This window comes from Epinephelus moara, chromosome 10 (genome assembly GCF_006386435.1).
Source record: "Epinephelus moara isolate mb chromosome 10, YSFRI_EMoa_1.0, whole genome shotgun sequence".
Taxonomy (NCBI): Eukaryota; Metazoa; Chordata; class Actinopteri; order Perciformes; family Serranidae; genus Epinephelus; species Epinephelus moara.
The window spans coordinates 16,118,216-16,143,577 of NC_065515.1; the positions used below are offsets into that span (position 1 = coordinate 16,118,216).

The 25,362-nt window shown below is 41.2% G+C and overlaps 1 protein-coding gene across 6 annotated transcripts in view; it reads right to left on the reverse strand.

Moving 5' to 3' along the window:
* zfr2 (zinc finger RNA binding protein 2) overlaps positions 1–25,362 on the reverse strand; it is a 31,669-nt gene that overhangs the window by 5,830 nt on the left and 477 nt on the right. The window contains exons 2-15 of one of the 6 annotated variants that reach the window (XM_050054673.1): positions 20,801–21,041; positions 19,379–19,493; positions 18,458–18,685; positions 15,842–16,167; positions 15,397–15,585; positions 14,891–15,134; positions 13,662–13,843; positions 13,268–13,387; positions 10,762–10,925; positions 10,037–10,163; positions 9,719–9,924; positions 6,211–6,379; positions 4,802–4,976; positions 501–589 (exon numbers count right to left, since the gene is read on the reverse strand). In XM_050054673.1, coding sequence (XP_049910630.1) covers positions 501–589; positions 4,802–4,976; positions 6,211–6,379; positions 9,719–9,924; positions 10,037–10,163; positions 10,762–10,925; positions 13,268–13,387; positions 13,662–13,843; positions 14,891–15,134; positions 15,397–15,585; positions 15,842–16,167; positions 18,458–18,685; positions 19,379–19,493; positions 20,801–21,041 — 2,575 coding nt within the window. Of the gene's footprint in view, positions 1–500; positions 590–4,801; positions 4,977–6,210; positions 6,380–9,718; positions 9,925–10,036; positions 10,164–10,761; positions 10,926–13,267; positions 13,388–13,661; positions 13,844–14,890; positions 15,135–15,396; positions 15,586–15,841; positions 16,168–18,457; positions 18,686–19,378; positions 19,497–20,785; positions 21,042–25,362 lie in introns of all 6 variants that reach the window. The other 5 variants (XM_050054671.1, XM_050054674.1, XM_050054670.1 and 2 more) reach the window with 5 other exon arrangements.

Here is a 25,362-nt window from a genome sequence, read left to right on the forward strand (position 1 = left end):
GTAAGAAAAGGACATTTATTTGAGATAGACCGATAGATAAATAGATATATATGATTCTACTCAAAGATACAGTCCTGTTTTGTGAGAAGAAATCTTAATTAAAGAGAAGATGGCCACACACTTGCTGATTTTAGAAATGTTAGTCAAACAACCTCAGTCGGATGTTTTGGGGTCTTTGCTGGAAATTACACAGAAATAATCCTGAATGCCACATTGTTGAAACAAAGTGTTTTTTCTTCGGTACAGCCACAGAAACAAAAGAATCTTGTGAAATGTCTATTTACAAATGAAAACCCCATTTGTGTTGCTTTAACACAAAACCTCACTGTCTGTTTTTAGCCTAAAAGGAAGTGAGATCAGTTCATTCAAAATGCCCCTCTCATCCACTTCTGCAATATAATAAAATGTGTGTTTTTAAAAACATAACATAAATGTAACGTCACAAATTATAGATCTTTTTAGGCCTTTCAGACACTTTGACATGCATGTGATGCATTCACCTGAAACCATTTGGCGTGTCGGAGAGCAGCCAGGTATTCCAGACATTTCTTCTTATTCAGAAGATCAGTTGGGTCCTTTTCAGCCACACCTGGTGGAGATAACATGCACGAGCTCATGACTTGCTGTCAAACTGATGCAAAACCCAAATGATCACTGTAATACATAGCAAATGTAACTGTTGGTGTACAGTCGCTGGTCAGGCATGAAATTATAAAAACACCCACGTGTTTATCTCTTGTGACCACACATTTCCTTGAGTCCATAAATAGTCTTCAGTTTGTTGTGAGAAAAATAATGAGGGGAGGATATGAGAGACAAGGAAAGCATTTGACCACTGAATGAGGAAGACTACAGTGTTTTTGTTTTACAGGTATATTCTCTGGTGTGGAAGGTTACAGAAACGCATGCAAAAAAGAAGGAAATCCAAGACATTCAGAGAAAAGAGTGATGGAGCTTATGTTAAGGTGAGTAAACCACACAGACCTTTTGACTTTATAGTGACCCCATTATTATCTGTCTGAGTGCATCTTTCTTACGAGAGACATTTTGACTCATCAAACTTGAGTGTGAGAAACAACACTAAGAATGTCTACATTACATTTAAAGGGATAGTTCAGACCTTTTGAAGTGGGGTCATGAGGTACGCAGTAAGTGTGTTATCTACAGTAGATGACGATCAGCACGGCCCCAGTTCGGAGAAGTAGGCAAAAGTACTGACACGGAAGCTAAGCAAAATGTACTGCTGTGGATGGGAGCAAAAAACACAAAACATGTTTTAGCCACCTAAAAAAAATCTATATCATGTTAAGTGTACGCTATATTTAGGGGCTGCACATATGCAGCGTTTTTTGCACCTTCAAATTCATTATTTTCAATGTAGACGTGTGGCGTTCCTGAGCGCCTATTTTTCAGGGCACAACGGCTGCGCCCTAAGATTAACAGAGATCAACTTTTGGAACGCAGCAGCACGCACCACGTCATATGACGAGGGACAACCAATCACAGCTGACAAATATATTTCCATTCTTCTGTAAATATTCAGTTTGTGATAAACACGGAAAAGTTGATCAGTTTAGTGCAGGGCTACCCAGAGCTTTACATCTGCCCCACGGACAATATGCCCACACACTTAACGACAGCGCCTGGAAGAAGATCAGCTCTGCACTCAGGATTTCGGGTGAAAAGGCTATGATATGGTGCTTGTTAAGGTTGCCTAGCAACCTCAGATGCAGCACCCCGCGCCCAACCTTGCGCTTTCCAGGCGGTGAAAGACGCTGTATGTGTACGGGCCCTAAGAATATTTTCACCGCTATTCCTTGCCATTCCTTTTTGGGGCTTTTTAGCCTTTAATTGATAGGACAGACAAGCATGAAGGGGGGCGAGAGAGAGGGAGTGACAGGCAGCAAAGGGCCACAGGCTGGAGTCGAACCCGGGCCGCTGCGGCAACAGCCTTGTACATGGGGCGCCTGCTCTACCACTAAGCCACCGGTGCCCCCAGACAGCCTTTTCTGACAGGGAACTAAGCTGTTATCTATGCTGTCTTCAAAGCTACCAGACGCCTTTGACAAAAACAGTAATTTTACCTCACAGAACACAGGAGCTGCTGGTCTACTGCTGCCTCAGTTCTTGTGACTTAAAGAGGTTCGTTTGGTTTCAGGAAAGTCACACAATAACAACAAAACTAAGTGATCGAGGCTAGTGGCTTTTAAGAGAGAATAGATGAATATATCGGCTCCAATTTGCCATTGATAAGGGCTACGATAAAGCAACAAAAATATGCTAAATAAAGCATACACTTAAATTGATACTGATTTTTTAGGTGACTAAAATACTTTGTGCTCCTGCCCCAACCACAGCAGTACATAGCTTAGCTTCCATGGGGGAACTCCTGTCTGCTTCTCCAAATTAGGGCATACTGACCGCCATCTACTGTAGGTAATACACCGACTATGGATAAGTACCTCATACAACCCTACTTCACAAAATCAGAACTCTCCCTTTAAGCATCAGTGCCAGGGCCGTGGAAATGTGCCTGCTGGTTCACTGATGTGGCTTACTTAGGCACTTTAAATGAAACGGAGCATTCTTTAATCTTCTTTCTGCTAAAACAAGTCAAAATGTCTGCTATGACGAAGACTGTTTTATCAAATGACATCCAACCCATTTCCTTCTCACCACACACATTTCCAACTTACTATTTCAGAGCCTCATCACTCTCAACATCTCTAAAACATTTTGTAAGCTTTCTACAAGCCAGGAAGTGGTCATTGACCCCATCTGTTAACAGTTTTTCCCCCACAATTTTCTTATCAATAAAAAAAGTGAATTTTGGCTTTCTTCACACGACTACGTTTTGAAGCTTTTCACACTAATACTTGTGGAATTTACTTATAATAAACTCAAAGTCTGAGCATTGTGGATTTCCTCCTTTTTTGCATTTTAGTTTGCACAAGAGCTTGACTGAAACAGTTTGAGCAGCTGTGCTTCAGATCCAAAAATGTATTTTCTACAACTTTAGATCAAGAAACATTGACTGTATCCCTTTGGACATGCTCTTGTTCTACATCAAATGTTTTTAATTTGCAATACTTTGCATAGACAGCAATGGAGCAATGGGTCTCATTACTCCTCTGCAATCATGTTTAAAAGGAAACTTCTCAAGCAGATAAAAGCACGAGAGCAGGGATGCTTCTTTCCCTTCATGCCGTCACATTATAAATACAATATCAACATGGAAAAGCAAACCAATTAAAGTGAAGTCAGATCTATATGACAAAGCCCAAGATTAATTTAATAAGTAGTGCTAAAAATGGGAGAATACAAAGCTATGAGTGTTAAAAAAAAAATAATGCTCGTGTGTGTTGGATTTAGACGTAAATAAAATAGTTTGTGGACAGTTTAAGTACAAATTTAAGACACATTTACAAGACTGTAAAGTCCCCTAAAAATGACAAATGACAGGTTTGTCCGTAACATTTAATGTTGTTAAGGATGATTGCGATGAAGTAATATTTCACAAGACCAGCCTGGGGGCTTTCCACACTTCTATGTTCACTAGAACTGAAGCAACAACAGAGGACATTAGCTTTCTTACAGGGGAAATACATAACAAAAACAATGCCACTTTTTTGAAGTCTACACTACCATACCACTTAGAATCAAAGACCCATATTTATCATGCCTCTTAGAGAGGGGAGTTTTGATTTGGCAGCAGCAGAGCCCCTCTGATCACAGTGAACAAGAGGGGTGTCCTCCTCTGAAAAGCTTGATAAACATGGGCGACCTGGTTCCTTTAATGTTTCTATTCTTAGTGGTATGCGAACAAGTGTGGTCTTCAGATCAGCCATTGGCTTGCCTAGGTCTGCTGATACAGAAGTAGGGGCACTGATCAACAAACCCAAACAAAAGTATTAAAATAAAAGACAACGGCCACAGAAAACATTTCTACCATGTTTTCCAAATGGGAAAAAACACATTAAAATACTGACAGTTATTAGAGCAGGCGGAGGAGTGTTTGCAACACAATGATCTCGGAGATTACCTCTATTGTTGAATGAGGGGGGAAGCAATGACAATGGATTTACTAGTGTCATCTTATTATTTCAATACTGATCATTGTGAGGCGATAAAATGACACTCCAACACCTTTTTTTAAAATTGATAATGCCACAGTGTGATGCAGGGATGAGGGACGAGGGAGTGGGAAGTCACTGGACCTCAAAATCCCCTCATCACGAGGTATCGTGACCAAAATGCAACAAGAAGCAAATCATTTCTCCAGTCTAAAAATAGGGATATTGGTAAAAATAGCATAATCATTTGAAACATTTTCATCCCTGGGCATTATCTGAACACTGATCACCACCTTCAGTCTATTATTGTAGTTTCCCAAAGGTTGTATCTGAGCATGTGTTCATCAGATAAACACACACCCTCGTGGCACAGAAAGGTCGGAGAGCCCGGCTTTTGATTCCCATGTTGTGGAAAAGAAATAAAGAAATTGGGGACTAGTGTAACTGCGAAAAATGGGGGAAATGAAAACAAGTGGGACAAATGAATGTGAGTTATTTCTTATTTTAGGGTTTAAAAAACAAACAAAAAAACTTTAACGTGGGCTTGATTAAAAGTCCCACGCCTCGTTTTGTGTAATTTAAGAGCTTCTCAGCCTAAAAATTTAGGCTGCTTATGGGTGGAAGGGTGGAGCAAGGGGTATAAATATATAAATATAAATATATATAAGTGTATTAAACACATCTCTTACATTTGTCTGTCTGGTACTGAAAGCTTTGGCTTCTCTAACCTTTCTCAGCCGCTTTTCCTGCTGCCTGCTTGTCCTTCTCAGTAGCAGGGTCCTCCCTCATCAGCGGCGAGGTGAGAGAAATGGTCACCTGCATTTTGGGCTCCTTGCTTGAAAATATCACGATGTTCGCCTCCTCGGGGTGAGCCTGCACCTCATACTGATCTTCAGAAAATGTCTGCCGGTTAAAAGGACACTTGGGATTACTCACTACAGAGGAGGAGGGGTGTAGGGGCAAAGAGTAGCCTTGTTTGGCAAAGGTTTCAGGGCAATACTGTTGTGTTATTAAACCCTGGGTTGAGCAATTTATTTTTTCTCTCTCAAGGTAGTTCCCTTATTTTAACAGGGCTCATTACATTACCATAAATATGTTTCTCAACAATTCATTAAATCTTTGTAGTTGTAATATTTATATTTATATTCAGGAAAGCAATGGGCAAGTTTAAGAAGAAAAAGCCCCAATCTCACTCTGTAGGATTCAGGTGTCATAACCAGGCAGTGAATCTAAAGATCAGTCAAAAGCACCTTCAATGAAACACTCATTACAGCTACAGCAGGAGGGAGGAAGAGTGAGGAATTACAGCACATCATAACCTTGTATTTGGTGCCAATCCTTTGTCTTGTAGAGCTTAAATGGAAATCACAGTGAATCAAAACAAAATTCAAGAGTTTTTCTCTTTAGGCCAGAGGCAGTGCGGTCATTTGTGAACATGCACAAATCTCTCCAAAAGCGACAAACCACACAGTATTTCTACGATGTAGCAGAATAAACAGTCCTCCAATTTGAAAATAAAAAATGTGATTTGCACAATTAATCTACAGAAAGTCAAATGGACTGATTTTACCGTCACTGATAAGATATTTGAGATTATACTCATTAAAACATGCATGGAGGACAAACTGCTGTGTTGTTTCTGGCTGTGGAGGACAGCTGTACATGTTCACTAATGATAAACGAGCTACTCTAGCATATGAGAGAAATCCGTCTAGGATGAAGTGAATCGACAGTGGAATTTTTTTCTGGGTTTGTATTTTGGTTGCTAACACGTGAGAGGCCTGTGATTACTACAACATAACGTTTGTTTGTTTTATCATACAGTAAAAACGTCTCCTTCCCATTTGTTACATAACTACAAGCTCTTATGACACAGGTCATAAGGCAGCAGATGACAATTTCCTCTTTTTAAAAATATACTGCATCCAAGAACCTATTTAACAGACTACTGATACAGAAGGCTTTTTACTGCCATTGTTGCTCATTTATATGATCCAACACCCAAAATCCTTTAATGGTTTAAGAAAAAATACTTAAAATGTAGGAATGTCAGTGTTGTGAATTCCAAGTTTACCACAATTCATCCCTCCCTCAATGTCGACCCACGTCCTAAATCAACTAGGCGACATTTTCATACCTCGAGTTCTTTGGGCAGCTGCTTGGCGATGTTCTTCAGTAAAGTGATGGTGGGTTTCTTAGCGGTTAGCAGGATGAGCTCAACATTTCTGTCCCCACGTAGCAGCAGGCCTTTGGCCAGGATGCCCACCCTCATCACACCTTTTAGCAGCCGTGCTGCGTTCTCAGTACTGTCGGGGGGAAACAAATAATTCAGCTGATGTGGTTTCTTTAGCAGGAACTTGATGGATGACAAAAAGAGACAGAAGTCATACGTGGCTTCTATTTTCTATCTGAGCGCTCACATGTAGCTCTGTGTATGTATGTATGTATGTATGTGTGTGTGTGTGTGTGTGTGTGTGTGTGTGTGTGTGTACTCTGAATGACACGTGATACCTATAAGGTTGTAGAGTTGTACTGCATATGTATTAACTGCATTATTGTTCCTGTTTTTGGGTTTATCACTTTTGGTCGGATTTATGTATTTCATAAATCAATAATCACATTTTAAATGTAGCATCTATGTACTAATACACTGTTTTTAAATGTAAAATGTTTTTAAATCTCAACCCAATCGCCAGAACAAATGTTGGCATTGTACATTTCTGTAAATCAAACATATGTTAAATTTGGAAGTTATTTGTAGCAGATAGGTTGAAACTGAAACGCTAACTTTGTGGTTAACGTGTGGTTATGTTTAGGTTCTGCGATAGGGATGGGTACCGAGTTCGGTACTTTTATTGGTACCGACCGAATTCGGCCGGTAATCCCGAGTATCGATTCACGTAAAATCAAACGGTACCACATTTCGGTACCTGAACGCATCCTTGGGACTTTGAGAGTGGAGGAGTAACGTTTTTGCTGCCTATTGTGAACGCAGCATTGTACGCACGAGAGCGTGATCACGTCAGTGGCAGCTATCAACAATGCAGCATGGCTGAGAGAAAGAGGTCGAAGGTGTGGCTCCATATCTCAAAGTCTGATGCAGACTACGCGCGCTGCAATATCTGCGACGCAAAATGCAAGGCCAGCTACGGAAATACCTCAAACCTGAGGAAGCACCTGGTCAAGCACAAGGTGTTTTTAAAGGCTGACGACTGCACAGTATTTGATAGCCTGAAAGTTAAGGCTACTTCTCCCGGCATTAGCACACCTACAGCTAGCGGCTCGTCGTCATCTGCAGCCAGCATCGGGGCAGAAGAAGTGGGATCAACGTTCAATGATGACGACGGTGATTAAGCGGAGCATCAGCTACATCGGTTCCAGGTAATTAATAAGCTTAGTGTTTAAGATGATTGGGCTTTGTTCTGGTCATTCTAACGTTAGCTTCGCATTTTAACTTGCCTTAGTTATCATTATCAGCTTGTTTCCTCGTATTCTCTAACTTTAACGTTACACTCCCCCACACACATTTTTCCCAGAGGGGAAAGAGGAGGAATAGGAGGTAGTAGGAGCGGGTTTATTTTGTGCAATAAAAAGAACTGCTGCATAGTCAATTATATAGGCTACCTTTTGATATTATGTTACAAACAGTGTTAGATGTTGTTTTATCCTGTTTGCTATTGAGAAATAAATGTTAGTTTTGACAAAAAAAAAAAAAAAAAAAAATTCTAAATGAAATATCCTTTATTACCACACATACATGCAAAAAAAGTACTGAAAACAGGTACCGTTGCGCACCGGTACCAATTCCCAGGTACCGGGTATCAGTACCGTATTGGTTCAAATGTGAAAGGTACCCATCCCTACTCTGCGATGCCACACAGCTGGTTCAATATCAGCAAAGTGTCCCTTTATATATGCCGTCTTCTGTGGCGATCAGCAGTGATGTGGTGGTTCACTTTTACACTGTGATCTGTAGCCTATAGTTCGGCTTTAACATCGGACACTGTGACCAGCAGCACAGGAGCACCACAGGGGTCTTTGCTCTCCCCCCTCCATTTCACCCTGTACACTGCCGACTTCCAGTACAACTCGGACACATGTCACATGCAGAAGTTTTCGAACGACACTGCCATTGTGGGGTGTGTCAGGGGAGGCAGTGAGGAGGAGTACCGGAACACTGTGAAGGACTTTGTGAAATGGTGTCGACTGAACCAGCTGCAGATTAACACCGCCAAAACCAAGGAGATGGTAGTTGACTACAGGAGGACAAGTCCCCACCTGAAGCCAGTTTCCATCAAGGGGGCATAGGTGAAGGTAGTCAACTCCTACAAGTACCTTGGCCTGCAGCTGGACACCAAGTTGGATTGGTCTGTAAACTCAGACCACCTTTACAGGAAAGGGCAGAGCAGGTGTTACTTCCTAGGCCGGCTTCCTTTAACATCTGCAGGAAGCTACTGCAGATGTTTTATCAGTCTGTGGTGGCCAGCATCCTGTTCTATGCTGTGGTGTGCTGGAAGGGGACACACATACACACACACACACACACATCAAGAAGAGGGACAGCCTGAGACTGGACAAACTCATCAGGTGTGCCAGCTCTGTGGTGGGCATGGAACAGGAGTCTGTGGTAGCAGTGGCAGCTAGGAGAACCATGGACAGACTGCTGGCCATTTTGGACAGCCACCCTCTGCACACTGCCATCAGCTCTCAAAGGAGCACGTTCAGTGGCAGACTGCGGTCATTGAACTGCTCCATGGACAGACTAAGAAAATCCTTTGTCCCCAGGGCAGTCAGACTGTACAACAGCACCTGCACTAACTAACTTCTTATCCCAATTGACTCATTTTTAGCCACTTTAAGCCACTTCTGCCACTTTACAACACATAATGTATATATTTTTTATGCCTACACTTTTATTATTCTTGTATTTTATCTTTCCTTGATTTTATATTTTAAGTATTATTTTTATTAGAATGTGTGTGTTATGGAGCAGCTGCAAAGTGAATTTCCTTCGGGATCAATAAAGTATCTATCTATCTATCTAGGCGTTTTCTCTCCAAAAATATGATTATATGTCTTCAGGGAGTGCAGTTAGTTACAGTGTGGGCTCCATGCTTATTTTGACAGCTTGTCAAAAGCTTATTTTGACAGCTTACTGAAAAGTCAATTCCAGCAGAAAACTTAGTGATGTCTCAGTTAAAAAACAATTGCTTTTCTTGGCACTACCCTAACAGAAATCGCAGCTATGTCTCACTAAAAAACAAACCATTTTTCAAAGCTCTATCCCGTCAGAAAACAGAGCAACAGCTTAGTAAAAAACAATCACTTTTTGTGGCACAATGCCCAGCAGAAACACAGCAACAGGTCGCTAAAAAACACCCACATTTGGTAGCTAAAAAGCAGCTGGAAACACAGCGACGGGTCCCAACTGGCCTAAGTGTCTGTGTACTCATATACTGTTTTAAAATTTAGCACATGTACTAATATACTGTTAAAATGTAGTGTCATTCTCCCTATCTATCTAGAACCTACTCAGCAAATCACAGACAAAGGTATGATACACTTGTCTTCAGTTACCTTAATCCTTGTTTTTAATCAACATTCCAAAGAAAAATGTGAATTATCAGCCAGAAATCACTCTTTACCCTTTTTCCTCTCCTCCTTCGGTAGCAGCGGTTTCAACAGCTGGTGCCTCCTTCTCCAGAAGTGAGTCTGACACTAGTTTAAGGGCTCTCTCAGAGTGGGAGACAATCCTCTGAACAGCCTGCAGCTCTTCCTCTACCGGGTAAATGGTAGAGTGTTTAGCCATGATGTGACGGTCATCAGGGGAGTCTGGCCGACGCACACACGTCTTTTAGGAGAAGAGGGAATAAAGTGACTTATCACAGTTTCAGTGAAGGCTTATTTGTAGTTATTTCAAACAACACAAAAACAGAGAAGGGAACTGCAATTGTGGCGCTCACCAGCAGAGGGGGTACTGGCATACCAGGGCGGCTCATGAGCGGTGGAGGAGCCATTCTGCGTCTCTGCTCCCCCCAGTACATCTGCTCCTCCTCGATCCTTCTCCAGTACATGTCTTCCTCATATCGCCTGCAGGAGAGGGGGAGGTTTATATGTTGTTTATTAAAAGTCATTTGCTCCCACAGGCTGATGTTATAGCTGCCATTAATGGTACACAGCATTCCATAAAAAAGCACTTTACCAAAACATTTACTCTGAACTACTGTTGATTATAGGATAATCATTATGCAGAGGTTTTGCGTTGAAAGTATTAGTGCTAAAGGTAATCAGGGTTACAAAAGAGGTATTTCCTCTTGTAACACAACAATTACAGCTTCAAACATTTCATTGTGCATATAGGAAATTTACTGAATTAGATCTTAATCTGGCTGTACAGTTTTCATAATCTTCACTACTAATTAATGAGTATGACTTCCTCTGGCTGTTGAGAGACTGTATTTTACTATACATGCAAGAAAAGTTGATGTGAACAGGAAAATGGTTTAAAATGAGGCAAGAAAATCCCTTTTTTCCATGTGTACATGCGTCAGACAAACACTTCCTCTTTATTGATATTACCTGTGTGAATGCATCTTTCTCATATTTTCTTTTTTTAAGTCTACTCTTTGCCAACCAAGCAAACTCAGAATTTAACATCAAAGTGAAAAAAAAAAGTGAAGTTACTAACTTTGGCCATGGGTCTGACCTCATCTCCATGTGCCAGCGCTGCTCATCGTCTCTCTGTCTCTTCAGCACCGCCTTCTGCTTCTGCTTCTTCAGCTTGCTCTCCTGCAGCTTCCTGGCCCGGTTACTAGGCTTGATCTCCACAGGAAGCTCAGGGTTCACTTTCTTCTACAGAGACGAGAGGAGAACATATGTACTGGGAATGCAACAAGAATGTGATGAAAGTCAGCGCACACGAGATCTTGCACATTCTCAAGCCATTCCCTCACAAGAGCAGCTTAAATCTACAATAATCTTTCCATTTGAACTTCCATTTACTCCAGGCTGGCAATTTTACCCCTAAATAAACAACCTTCAGAGACAAGATCAAGTCTAAAAGATGCCCTGCAGAGTTTTCTTGTAAACACACACAAATTATGTTTACATTCACTGCTATTCACCAAAATCCATTTTGATTCATGACATCTAACAACATATTAAGTGCATTTCCTTCCTCATATATATATGTGTATATATATATATATATATATATATATATATACACACATTTTTTAAATTCAGCATAGTTTACATCCAACCATACATGTTCATGAGCTTACAGTCTATCTTGGTGTGTCAGCGCCACCTGTTGATCAGCAATAATGTGACACTTTTGGTAGGATTGTAACCTGTGTGCGTGCAACAAAATGGGAACCCGCTCAGAAAAACAGCTGAGCATTGGTCAGAAACTGCACAGGGCTCCTTTACACAACTTTTATAATGATAATAATAATAATAATGATAATAATACATCAGAGTTCTTCAATGTGCTTTAAAAGACAGTAGGAAAAACAAAAAGTAAATTATTTAATAAAGACTGAAAAATATACAAGTATATAATGAAAGAAAAGATTAAGAATAAAATAATTTCTGATGCCTCTACATCTTTTGGATTGTACATACTGTGCTACAATACAGTGTTACATCATCACACATTACAGGTGACATCAATGACAAAGTTCTGTTTATTCAGCAATTTCTGGCCAAAAGTTACCACAAGCTTTCCATTCAAACACCACTGCAGTTTAGGGCTGAAACAATTCCTCAAGTGATTCGAATAATTCGATAACTAAAAAGCCTCGAGACAAATTATTTGCTTTGTTGGATCCAGTACAACTATACAGCGCACTGTGTTTCACATGGATGTTTATTTATGTTACACAACCTGCTTATGTTACCTCTGCTCTGGAGCTATAAATTGACTGTCAAAAATCTGTCTGATATTTTATAATGTAGATTGAAAAATCATAGTGATGATGGTTTGAAGATCAGCCTACGTGTGATGAATTAGTGGCACGGGCGCTACTAATAGCCGGAGCCGTGCGTAATGGTCGAGCGTAATGATAGCTGTTCTGTCAGAGAACCACGCTGGTGCGAGACAGTATGAAAAACTTCTCTGCCGAATCTTTAATCAACAGGTCTAATGAACGGTGGAGCGGGCACAGATATCGATATGCAAACTGAATGAAGGGTGTTTCTGCAGCAATTTATGTCTCACTGTGGGACGGTAAACAGAGCTCATGCATGTGTGCCCAGCTCCACGTGAGGTTTTATAAATCCATAAGCTCAATAAGTTTAATATCTGGGCGTAAAGGGACCTTCAGTTAACTTTATCAAGCAGCCAGCAGGTCAGTGAGCGAGCCAACAGTGGTTCTGAGCGGAGTCTCCATAACCATGGCAACGATAACTCAGACAGTGGTGATGTTACCACCATGGCACTGAGAATGCTGTTAAATCCCTAACGTCACTACTTGTAGTGAGCTACCGCCCAACACTCATTATTTTTGACAGCATGAGAAATAGTGGCGTAGCGTGAGTGCGTGTGAAATCGGTCATTTGTGTGACAACTCTGACTTTCAAAAAAGGAAACAAATTTGTCGCTCATTTCAGAGACTTTACTTATATTCTCTTTCATATATATTTCTATTATCCTTAAAGAAAGTTTAAGTAATTTAATGCAAGCACACAGTATTTCTTATCCGATTACTCAATTAATCGCCAGAATATTCAATAGAATACTTGATTACTTAAAGAATTGAAAGCTGCAGCCCTACTGCAGTTATGCAGCATCCACAACCTGTTATCAAATCACCATTTAATGCATGGGCAACGATACAGAATGAACATAAGTAACTGAGGACACCTGGATTAAGTGTTTTTGGCAACAAACAGAAAAGCTGCTGAGACTACATGCAGAGTATCTGTATGTTTGCCAAGCCAGTTCATCCATTCAACCTCACTCTTTATCAGATAATGGTGGGAACACCCTGTTTTGTTGCTGTAGGAGCAAAAGAAGAGAAGGGGACAGAGATAAAACTGCTTTAGAGGACTATCTGCAGTAAACAGAACTCTGCTCAGCAGTTCCCGTAATCTAAAGCACCATAAACTTTCAAAGTATGCATCTCAGTCCTGTTCATCGTGTCTCTCTGGGTAACCAGTCAGACAGGAATCAGCTCCATCAACGTTCTTACCTTGTACTGGAGTCTGTGCCGTCTCCCCTTCAGGTGCATGTCTTTAGCGTTGGGGTCGTTGAAGCTGCACTCACACAGTTTACAGTGGAATCGAATCACTTTTCCGTCATCGTTACGAACCTGAAACAGACAGTTCAGGTAAATACACATCAGGCAGGACAACGAATGTGACATATCTTCTCATCTGATACACTGTTTACTCGCATGTTGTGGACTTCTGTAAACAATAAGTATATAAAAATCTTAATCTGTTCCTACATCACACCATTTTTGCTTTATAATGTATCATAACTGCTTTTTTAAAATTGTATATTATGCAACATATCAGTCCTTCGATAAACCGCTGTTAATAAAGATGACATCATGGTAATTTTTCTTCTCATTTCCTGCATACCTCCTCCACGTAGTCGTGTCCCACTGGCTGAATGTCACCCTGGCCTCCGGCTCTGTCACTGTCGTCATCATCGCTGTGAGGCTCCATCCTCTGAACGGACTGTTGCTCCTCCACCTTGGCAGCCACCACCACCGCTGCTGCTGCTGTCACTGTAGCTGCCGGAGCACTGGCAGGCTTATTGGCTATGCGGCAGGCAAGATATTACAAAATTAGAGTTCATTCAAGGATGCAATGCGCCTATTTTTTTCATTAAAGAACATCTATTTCTTGTCTTTAATTTCTGTCTCTAGTTCTACTCCAAAGGTTGGTAAATAACCATTGATAAACTTTCATTCAAAGTCTTAAAGTTGCAAAAATTCGATCTTGAAAATCATTTTGTGAGAAAATCTGTATAAACCAGCAATTAATTGATTTGTTAAACTTTTGTGACATTCATTCTTTTTGTTAATTAAACTTTACTGTGCTTTGACACTTATAGGACAGATAGTAAAACTGAGGGGCAAAGCTGAGGCTTAAGCAGTCTAAACATCAAAATATCACAGAGGAAAAATGTTACGACAGATTACAACAACAAAGAACAGAGAAGCTCTGTCTCCAACTAACAGGTAGTGTGACCTCATTCTTTGCTTAGGATGCCATCACTCCACTATATATTTACATAGCAAATAGTAGATTGCTGCTGTATTAATGCTCTGAATGTCACATGCAGAACCTTTAAAGAATGTGTTTGAGGAATGATATATGTTTATTTATTGGGAGGAAAAATTTACTTCGACTCATTTTATAACATTTTGCAGAAGGGCTGGCCAATTATTATTTAAAAAATAATAATTTTATTTTCAATTATGAGTCAGATGTTTCAGCTCTAGTTGAAAACAGCGAGTCACGATGCATCGCCTCTCCGGGTGTTTTGAAACTTAGTTGGTTGAATTTGTAAAAGGATGGCAGTAATAGAGCTGTTGGTAAAGAGGAAGGTAAAACAACTCTGTGGAGAGGCTGTTTAGTACATGTGGAAATATTGTCACCTGCCTGCACTCATCTCTGAAGCCCGATCACGCAGACAGACTGGTGTTTCTGGCTATAAACCTTTAACAGTTTGCAGGAGGCAGATTATGGGGAGTAGTGGTGAGGAATATTGGGTCTGTGGGGCTACTATTTTTTTGTTAAGTTAACTTGGGTAAGATTTACATACATCTCTATTTAGCTGTGATACAAATCAACAAACTTACAAATGACAGTTATTTTTGTAGGAGCTGGTTTCTTCTGGACTGGTGCTGCTGTTTTGGCCATTGCGTTTACTGCCACCTGTTTAGGTGTCGCAGCGGGAGTTGAAGTGGTTGAGACAGAGGCAGCAGTGGATGAAGAGACTGGAGGTTTCCCAGCTGTCGAGGTCGTGATAACTGGAGCCGAATTCACCAACACGGGCTCAGTGGAAGGTATAGGTTTGCCCAGCTTGGTGTGAAGTTTCACCACCTTTCCGAGGTTGACAAAGAGACAGAGAAGGAGATACAACCATTTAAGGCTGCTGATACTTAATCCCATCCCAAATCCCTGAGGTGGGTTTTGTTCCAAGGCTTGGCAGCTCAGATGGAACATCACATGAGCGCACCGCAGTAATGTCCAATAATGAAAGCATGCTATGTCAATATCTTGTGCAGCTGCCTATATTTTCTTAAATAACAACAAACATTGAAACACTTGAAGATGAAGACAAAAGCATCACAGCTGTGCAAACCTTCTGGTGTTTGGCCCCACGGATATGGGCGGCATAGGCGTCCACTCCAGTGCAGGAGACGTCACATAGCTCACAGCGTAACTGGGTCTGGACCCCTCTCGGCCCGTTGCTGGCCCCTGTCTGCCCTCCTGATTTAAGGGCAGCCTCTTTTTTCTTATGCTTCTGGCCCTCAAGGTGCTCCCGGTACGTCTGATGCAGTAAATCAAACCAGTTAGAAAGATGAAGCTTCCAAACGCACATACAGAAATAGTCATATTTGTTACATTTAACTGGGTTTTATTCTGCAAATTCTGACCAGCTATGAAACTATATTCTGTACTCTGGTCTAAAATGTACGTATTATAGTGTGTGTGTGTGCTTGTTTTGTGTGTTTGAACACAATGAGCTTTTATGTGATAAGCTTTTCATGAATAAAATCTCGTTCCTTGTCATTATAAACTCCTACCTGAGGGCCTGCACAACTAATCTTGCAAATGTCACAGTAATGGAGTTGGGGCTGCTTGGGAGGCCCTTTGGGCTTCTGCAGCTTGCTCTGGTGAAACGTTGGCTTTTTGTAGGTGTTGCCAGCCGGTGCTGTCACCATGTTGCTGCCCGAGTTGCTCCAGGACGAGCTCGTCAGCTGCTTGGGTGGCGGCTGGATGGGGGGCTGGGGCTGTTGCGGCTGCTGAGGTGGAGGCTGCGGCTGGGTGAGAGTCTGCTGGGCCGGCTGGTAATAGGAGGGGGTGGATGTGGAGGTGTAGCCAGTTGAGTCATAACTGGAGTAGCTAATGCCTGAGGGTGAGAGAGCAGGAGAAGGAGAGCAAGGACTGAGAGTTATTAGAGACAAGAAAAGCATACAAGATATGGGTCACTTAAGAACAGTCTGCAGTCAGGCAAGCAATAAGATGCACTCTTATTTTACCAGCATCCAAACCAAGAAGGACAAAAACAAGACAATCCCAAAATCATCTTTGACAAGTGTCAAAACATGTCACGAGAAAGTTAAGCTTCATTTAGCAGGGTATAACTGTTTGACTTCACCTGTCCCTGCCACTCAGAATCAGCTCACATCTTTGTTCTCTATCAAATACACTCTTCAATTTCCTTTTAGACATTTCTCATCCAACTAAACGTCTGTGACACAAGCCGAGTACTTGATACTCTCCAGAATAAACCAGCACTTATTACTCAAGCAAAATATGCAGCCAGTCACCAAAGGCCTGCTCAAACTAGTGTTTAAAACAATACAGTCAGTGTACTCGCTTGCAGGGGGATTTTTTTTTTTTTTTTTTTGCGTCAAGTTTAACTTTGACTCACAATTTCGTGCCAAGTATATACGGCTCCACAAAGGAGGAATGGTTTGTTGACAATTATGAGACAAAAGTTTATGATAGCAATACACTGAAATAAACTTTATGATCTTATTGTCCACTAACCGAAGGTTAGCAAAGTAGCTATCTTACAGAGCTGTTTTTATGCTCTTCAATAAAAACCCTTTCCTCAATTAAATGATAAACAATCCTGAGAACAACAGAGTAAACAGATCTGTATAGAGAAAACTGAAACAAGCTTGGGAAGCTATTGTTTCTGACTGGCATGTTCCCAGCTAGCGAGTCAGCAGCTACAGCAGTCCACCAACTAGCACTGCAGGTAGTCATGATGTGACAATGTGCTGAGAAACTAAGGCTAGGCAAGCCTAAAATTTGAGTAAAGTAAAATTTGAAGCCCAAACAGTAACGATAGTATATCACAGTACATTTGTTTTCCTAAAATTTCGATATAAATGCCTCTGAGGGGGGAAACACTGACACGGCAACTGCACAGCAGCAATTACTGTACTCTTAACTGTGATACCAGGACATATTATTGAGGTGTTTTAAGAACATTTATTTTGCAAAGCTGCAACCGTAAATGGAAAAAATATAATTTTTTTTCTCAGGTAACTTCCATCTGTGAGGAATACATTTTTTCTTGAAATACAATAAAATCAAGTTGTGCAAGTGAAAATAAAAACGGACTTAAGGTACAGCAAAACATGAGGTTTCTTTCCCCCAACCAACTTAAACACAATGAAACTCTCAAAATGCAAAATTAGTTCAGAGTGAGTAACTCTTTTTCAATTGACCCTTCACTAAGTTCTACCCCTTGAACACAGACTGGCCAATCATAGCGTCGCACTGGCCAGCTCCAACAAGGTCTGACAACTACATGGCTGTGCCCCGAGACTCTAATGTAATCTTTCCAGATTTTCTTCATTGTCAGGCTGGTTTTGTGGATCCCGAGCTTAACGTTGTGCCTGGGGCATGTTGTGTATTTATGACATCTGTTACCTGGAGAGGTTGGAAGGAGATATACATTTTTTCCGTGTTCCAACACCAAAATCAAACCCTGGAAAGTTTAGGGTTAGCTAGCTAGCTACTGAAGATATAGCCTACTGAATGTATACACATGCTGCTTTTGCTTGTTAATGATTATAACAGTGGAAAAAAAGACCGACCCTGCTGTACAGGAACCAGTGAAGAGAAGCAGGGAAACTTTGCTGATATTTATCCAGCTGTGTGTCATCGCATAGTGCACAGATAAATTGTTTGGCTTCTCCCAGAGCTCCCCGTCTGTCCACAGGAGGGGAAGCCAAACACTGTTCATCTGCACATACTGTGATGCCACAGAGCTGGTTGAATATCAGCAAAGTTTCCCTTTATATTCATTGTCTTGTGTGGCGATCAGCAGTGATGTGGTGGTTCACTTTTACACTGTGATCTGTAGCCTATAGTTCGGCTTTAGCTTCTGACTGTCTTTGTCTTTTTAACCTGTTGTTGCTGCTGAGTCAGTTTGACATCCTGGATATATCCTTCAAACACAGACTGTAGACCCCTCTGTCTGCTTCTCTCTGGAATCACTGTTTCATTTTTCCAAAAATATGATAATATTTCTTCAGGGAGTGCAGTTAGTTACAGTGTGGGCTCTATGCTTACTCCCACAGCTTGATAAATATTTACACTACTTAGTATTTTAATATGAGCATGCTGGACTCGATATACATGTGCGATAAACAAAGTTCTATGAATAAATCTTATGTTACCTGAGTAGGTCGTGGCTGAAACAGTAGAGCCAAAGGAGGACCCGAGGGTGTAAGATGAAATGGGTGTGGGCGGCTGCTGGACACTGGTGGACACTGGGTAGATGTTATAGCTGGTGGACACAGAGCTGGATGGGGCCAGAGGCTTCAGGGCCGTTACCTGCCTCTGGGGAGGAGGAGGCTGGCTGTACACAGTGGTGGGGGCTGGACTGTAAGCACTCTTTACGCCCACTGATACAGGAAAGAGTGGAGGGAAAAGAGGAGAGAGGGGAGTAGAGGTGGAGAGGAAAGAGTGTGGAGAGCGGACAGCAGAAGAGATCTGACACATCCATCACATCCTCTGGGACTGCCTGTCAGAGAGTTTTTGGCAGCGCAGGAAGGATCCTCATATCACAGGCAAATGAACAGCAGGCAAATTCCACATATATCATATCACATCTTCAGAGGGGAATAAGAGTAACTAATACCAGGACTGATGTACCACAAATCCTCCAGTAAGACTGAAGTGTGTGTTGGTGTTTTACACCCTTAATTAGATCTGCAACACTAGTTCTGTAACAGTCAACAACATTTTTTTGTGAAACTGATATGAACTACTGAAGTATTCTCCATACAGATACACACTTACACAAAGTAAGCAATAATCTCATTACTATTCAGCTGGAATATACCCTGGCCATATCTCCCACCCCTAATCATTACTATACACAATAAGCTAAAATCAACTAATAATACCCGCCATGCAGTCAGGCTCTATTCTCAAGACTTTAGAAGAGTACTCCACTGATTTAGCCTTGCACTCATGATGGACGGTTTGCAATAGTACACGCCAACAGCTTTAAACAGACTACGATGAGTAAAATTGGTGGGGTTCCCCTTTAATATTTGAAACTTTGCATGTAAGATGAGTAAAAATGGACTCACCAGTCTGGTAGTAATTCTCTGTGGGTGTCCTCTGAGCCGTAGCGATACTGGTCTGATAGTACTGCTTATTGTCATAGGTAGTCACAGCTGCAGGACGGCCGTAGCTGTAGTTGTCCTGCTGGTGTTTAGAAGAGAACATTTAATGCAATGAGAAAGCAGCATATTTAACAAGATAACTGCAGTAAGATTAAAAAACACATTACAGCCACTGTGTGTAAAATTAAAGCATCCTTTAAATTGTGATTGTGTTTTTGCTCTTTAGAAATTAGACAATCCCAGTGACAGCTGATTAGTGCTGCAAGATTTGATAAAAATGTGCGATTGTGATTATGGTGGACAATATCACGATTTGCGATTGCGATTACAATATAATTACAATAAAATATAATAAATAAATGGTATCATGAGTCTTTCTGCTTGATTCAGTGTTTCCCCTACATTATATTAGGGGGGCACTGACCTGACATAGTTATTATTATGGACAGACAGTGTGTCAATGACCATCAACAGACTGAGCACAGTCAAACACACTGCTCACACAGCAGCGCAGCACGGAACTGTACACAAAGCGGAGCGAGCATATGTTGCATTCAGGCGTTGTCACGTAAATGACAAATTCCAGCACGCCATAGCACAACACAGCAGCATGTCAAGTGGGCCGAAGTTTTTCATTTGTTATGGAGTCAATGATTTCCCTGTGACACTGACAAATGTTTGCTTAACTGTGCTTGGATGTTGTTTTATGAAGCTCTGGCGGCTTTCAGTTGTCTCTTTGTCTTTAACGTTACACGGCTCGGCTTTCTCTCGCATGCACTCTTCCTACTTTTCCCTGTGCTGTGCTGTGCTGTCTCAAGTGTTGATATAGATTGGTCGTGTTGCCGCGGGACATGGCGACTTTAACTTTTACACTTACACAGCACGTCTTTCTGTTCAACGTCGCCATACCTGAATCCAAAGTATCGCCATGTAACAGACGTTTTTTTCACCACCAACTCAGCCTGTTCATGATCGAGCTCATGCTCTTCTTCAGCGTCTGTGTTGGTCACTGCTGCACGCACCAGGATAGCTTGTGGGCGTGATGTCAACAAACTCCACACACTACAGGAGAGGCAGTCACGTTCACAGGCACACACATTAACATTTATTTAGCCTACATTAAATCGCAAATCGCAGCCTTTTATGCGGTTATGTAATTGCACAGCTTGACATCGCGATTGCAATTAGATCAATCGTGCAGCACTACAGCTGATGCAAAAAGGGGCAGGCTGTGTCTGCTCCAGTGTCTAAGCACCTAAAAGTCACATTATTTGGCCCAAAACAAAAGTCTTGCATAACATTCAGTATGACCACATCATGCTTTAAGAAACTAAGAAGCAGAAATCATAAAGGAAGCAGAAAGCGACTGACCGTTTCTGAGTATACCTGGTACGTCTGCGGGGTGGTGGTGGGCTGTGGGGGTGCGGGGGTGCCGGGCTGCCTGTAGGCATAGTCAGGCGGAGCCTGATGGCTCTGATAGGTAGGATACGGGGCAGTGACCACAGGCCGGGCTGCCTGGACTGGAGCGGGAGAGTAGGACGCAGTCACTGCATGAGCCACAGCTGGAGCCTGCTGGACACTGTAACTGGCTGTGGAGGGATGGGAGTAGGCTGGGGGAGGCTGGGTACTGAAGAAGTGGAGAGGGAAAGAGAAAGACGACATCATTAAACTTTAGAGAAGTGTCTACTCGAGTTTTTACTGTGGGTAAATCTGGAATGAGTCCATGTTAGAAGTGCAAGAATATATTCCTTCATAGTAGTCAAAAAGATTAAAGGCCTTGAAGCTGTAGTGCTCAACTACACTGTGATTTACATCAGCGGCATTCCAGTCTCCATTATTTCTTTTACTATGGCATAATATTTCTGTAATTTTAAACAGAAAACTGACCCTGGTGCATAACTAACAGTGTTTGGATTACAATAAAGGCTACCCTGAGAAATGCTAATGATAACTCAGCCATTTTGCAACAATAGTTTACCTATGTTGGAGTATTTTTAAAATAACACTCACTTCATAGTAAACACAACTCCCTTCAAATGCATGTGTATTTTAACAGATTAGGAGTCTTCTACGAGTGGTGCTTGGAGCTAAATGCTAATGTCCACTAGCTTAAAAACACAGCATAACCTCAGTGAGAACCAGTCATTTGGAAAGGGTCCATGAATGTTGGTGCTCTGTCCTAAATTTAACAGCAATCTATCCAGTAGTTGTTGAGATATTTCATTGAAAACCACTTATCTGAGCTTCATGGTGGAGCTAAAATCAGGGAATTATCAGACTCAGCAGGATTCATCGTCTGGGCACCATGAATATGTGTATAAAATGTCATGTAAATCTATGTAACAGTTGTGGAGGTGTTTCAGTCTGGACACGTGGTGGACCAACCGACTGACTAATGAACCAGCAGACCAACATGAGTCATGCCGCTAGCATGGCTAAAAACAGGCGCCAAAAATAGCGTGACAAATTTAATGCAACACATCAAATCCCAATCAAGATTAATTAAACGAGGGGGACAAAATTGTGATCACAAATGCTATGCAATTCAGTGAACCGCCCTGCACTGATCTCTGATTAATCTCTTACTTTCATCAGCAGACAATTCCACAGTGTTGTTAAAATGGTTTGGGACAAGGGCAGCATTTACTGGCAACAACACCAGTAACTGATGATATCAACATCTTTATTAAGATTTCAGTGTCAGGATAAACAACAGCATCAGAGGGCTAAAATTAAATGGCGCCTTAAGGTCATGAAAGAGCACGGACTCACAATGCTGCGAAAGTAATCATTAAACTATTTTATCCAACAAAAATATACTGGATCTGGTGCAAATAAAATATCTAGAAGAAACTGTGTAAAAGTATACCAAGATGGGATTTTGAAAAGCCCATTATTCCCTGGTTGACTAGTCTGTGCATTGTCTATTGAGTAGCTCAGTAAAATTCCCTGTAATTTCATTATCTCACACTGAGGGAAAGAATTTCCACAGTCCAAAAATCTGATTATGTAAGTGCCCCATGCCATGTCATGTCATGATGCCCATGTTTCACTAACAATGAACAGGAAAACAAATCAATAAGTTGAACTGGATGCTCGGCTATTGACCTACTTGTCTGCTCTAACACCCCTGCTACCAAAACTGCACTAAGCAGGCCTCAGTGTAAATTATTTAAAGTTTTGGACAAGGGATGCCTGTGCTTTCAGGATAACAAACCTTGATGCTCACCCACTGCATATTAAAAACTACAGACAGGGCTGGGCAATATGACGATATAAGCCATGAGAATAAATTTTAAGAAAGAATTGAGAATTTAATTTATAATTTCATGTGGTTTTTGGTATTGTGGTACAAAATTAAGGACATTTATTTGTAAAATTGTGCTGTTAAATCATATTTTGTTGCCTTTTAACTTTTGATGTGAGAGAACGTTCAGAGGTTTCCGCTGTAAAGACTTAACAACCATGGGGTGTGCTTGACGAAAAAGCAAAAATAACTAAGAAGCACACTATAGCACATTTGCTATAACTTGTGGGGACGCATATTACCCTCTTATGTATGGAGTCTTTTTCCTGGTACCAGAACTGTAACATTAATTTCAGATAACACAGACTGACCAGACAAAGCGTCTTTATTCATCAGCTATACTTGTTTATGCTGCTGTAGATATCCTTTTAATATCACTGGATGCATGAGGTCATCATGGGAAATCTTGCAGCCATGAGTGGGCAGAACTCGGGATGCACTGATTCTATACTGATATATGAAATCGGGCCGATACTCACTCAGACAGCTGGATTGGGTATCGGTAATAATGGGGCGGCTATATTAAATTCTATGTTGACGTCTGATTACATGACTGCATAGCTGAGGGTGCGACAAATATGTCAGCTGTTTGGAGGCATTTCACACTTACTACACCGACAAGTTCTGCAGCTACTTGGTATGTCTGCACCTGTTAACTTGAATATTTTTGCCAAGTTGTTTGTGCATGATTTATTACTTTAATAATAAATAACTCAGTTAACGTATAACTATGTATTTGTTAGAGTTTGTTTTACAAAGTTAGGAAAGCAATGTTCAAGTCAAGCCTGACTGTAGCGACTACTATCGATGAGTAGGCTCGCAACTGTGACCCGTTGAAATCCATACTGAAGTCCAACGATACGTTTTATGATGATTTATTAAACAAACAACTGAACAACTAAAGCAAAATGAGATGGAATATGATGTCTTGAGATTACGTAATTGCGGTAACTGTAACGTTGTGTGATAATGGTCAACAGGAAATATCGGAGCCAACTCCGCTTTTGTCTAAAAGCCGCCACGCCAGTGAATGAGCAGGTAAAATAATGTGATACACCACCCACACCTGTGCCAATTACTACCGGAAGTGAAAATGACCAAAAGAACGTGTGCAGTCTAAACAAATAAACATTCATTCATTCATTTTCCATACCACTTATCCTGTTAAGAGTCGCAGGGGGGCTATAGCCTATCCCAGCTGTCATTGGGTGAGAGGCAGGGTACAGCCTGGAGAGGTCACCAGACTATCACAGGGCTGACACATAGAGACAGACAACCATTCAAACTCACATTCACACCTACAAGCAATGCTGAGTCACCAATTGCATGTCTTTGGTTTGTGGGAGGAAGCTAGAGTACCCAGAGAAAACCCACGCTGACACAGGAGAACATGCAAACTCCACACAGAAGGGCTCCCCAACCCGGGGTTAAACCAGGAACCCTCTTGCTGTGAGGCCACAATGCTAACCCCTGCACCACCGTAATCAAATAATAAACTATGAGGGTTAAATACATATTCTGGCTCCTACGCTGATTTTGCTTCACACAGAAAAGAATGATCCCAGTCAAACGAGTCAACACTGGTGTCAGATCAGTACTTGGTATTGGACGATACCCAAAGCCCAGGTATCAGTATCGGGTCTGAAAAAGTCGTGTGGCTAGGGAGGACGACTTCATGGCAATACTGTTTTTTTAAGGATTTTGGCAATAAGGTTATCAAGTATTTGATTTAAAAAAATATTCGGGTCACAAGGTTCATTTATTTGTGCTCCCACAACACAAGGTTGCACATGAACTATAAGTTGTATCCCCCTTCAGGTTTACACTTCTGGAATATTTATACAAATGGGATTGAATAAAATGACTTAAAATGAAAACAACATGTACAGTTACTTGTATACAAATATACCTGGAGAGAATTAGGTTCAGAACGGACTGCTGGATTAGCAGTTTTTCTCTATACTCCATTGATTTTTCCAGAAAGTATGCTACACTGCAATATAAATTGATTTTGCAATATTATATTACATGTTGTGTCAGAGGGTTTCATCCACATCGCCCACACCTAACTACATAATGTAACCCTGTACTGACTGTGCATCTCAGGAGGACTAACACCTTACTGCAGATCCAACACAGTGACATGTTTGAGGCTGTAGGAGTTTATGTTAAATCAAGAAACAGGATTACAAGTTAAAAATGAATTAAAACCAGGAGAGGAGCAGACTTTGGTTAACAAACTAAGGCCAGAGAACATGGATACATCAGCACTCTGTGGTGCAGAGAAACAGTCCTCTCCTGTTTGTCAGGTTTGTTGGCTTGGATTCTCCTCAAGAGAAACAAAACAGGAATCCTTCATAGTTCACTAACCGCAGTGAATGGTAATTAAATTATATGCTAATTACATCTACTTGCCTGTCAATCTGACAGGCTAGAGGATTTACCTGCCACACAAACTTGTATAACAGCAATCCGTACTGATGGAGTTTAACTGTTGACCGGTGTTCATTTACTGCTTAAATATAAGTATCATTTAAATGTTAATAAGTAACAGGGGGTATTTATTAAACACAGCACCTACATTATAATAAGTGCAGTGTTTGTGAGACACGGGACCTTCAGTAACGTTACAGCTCGATCA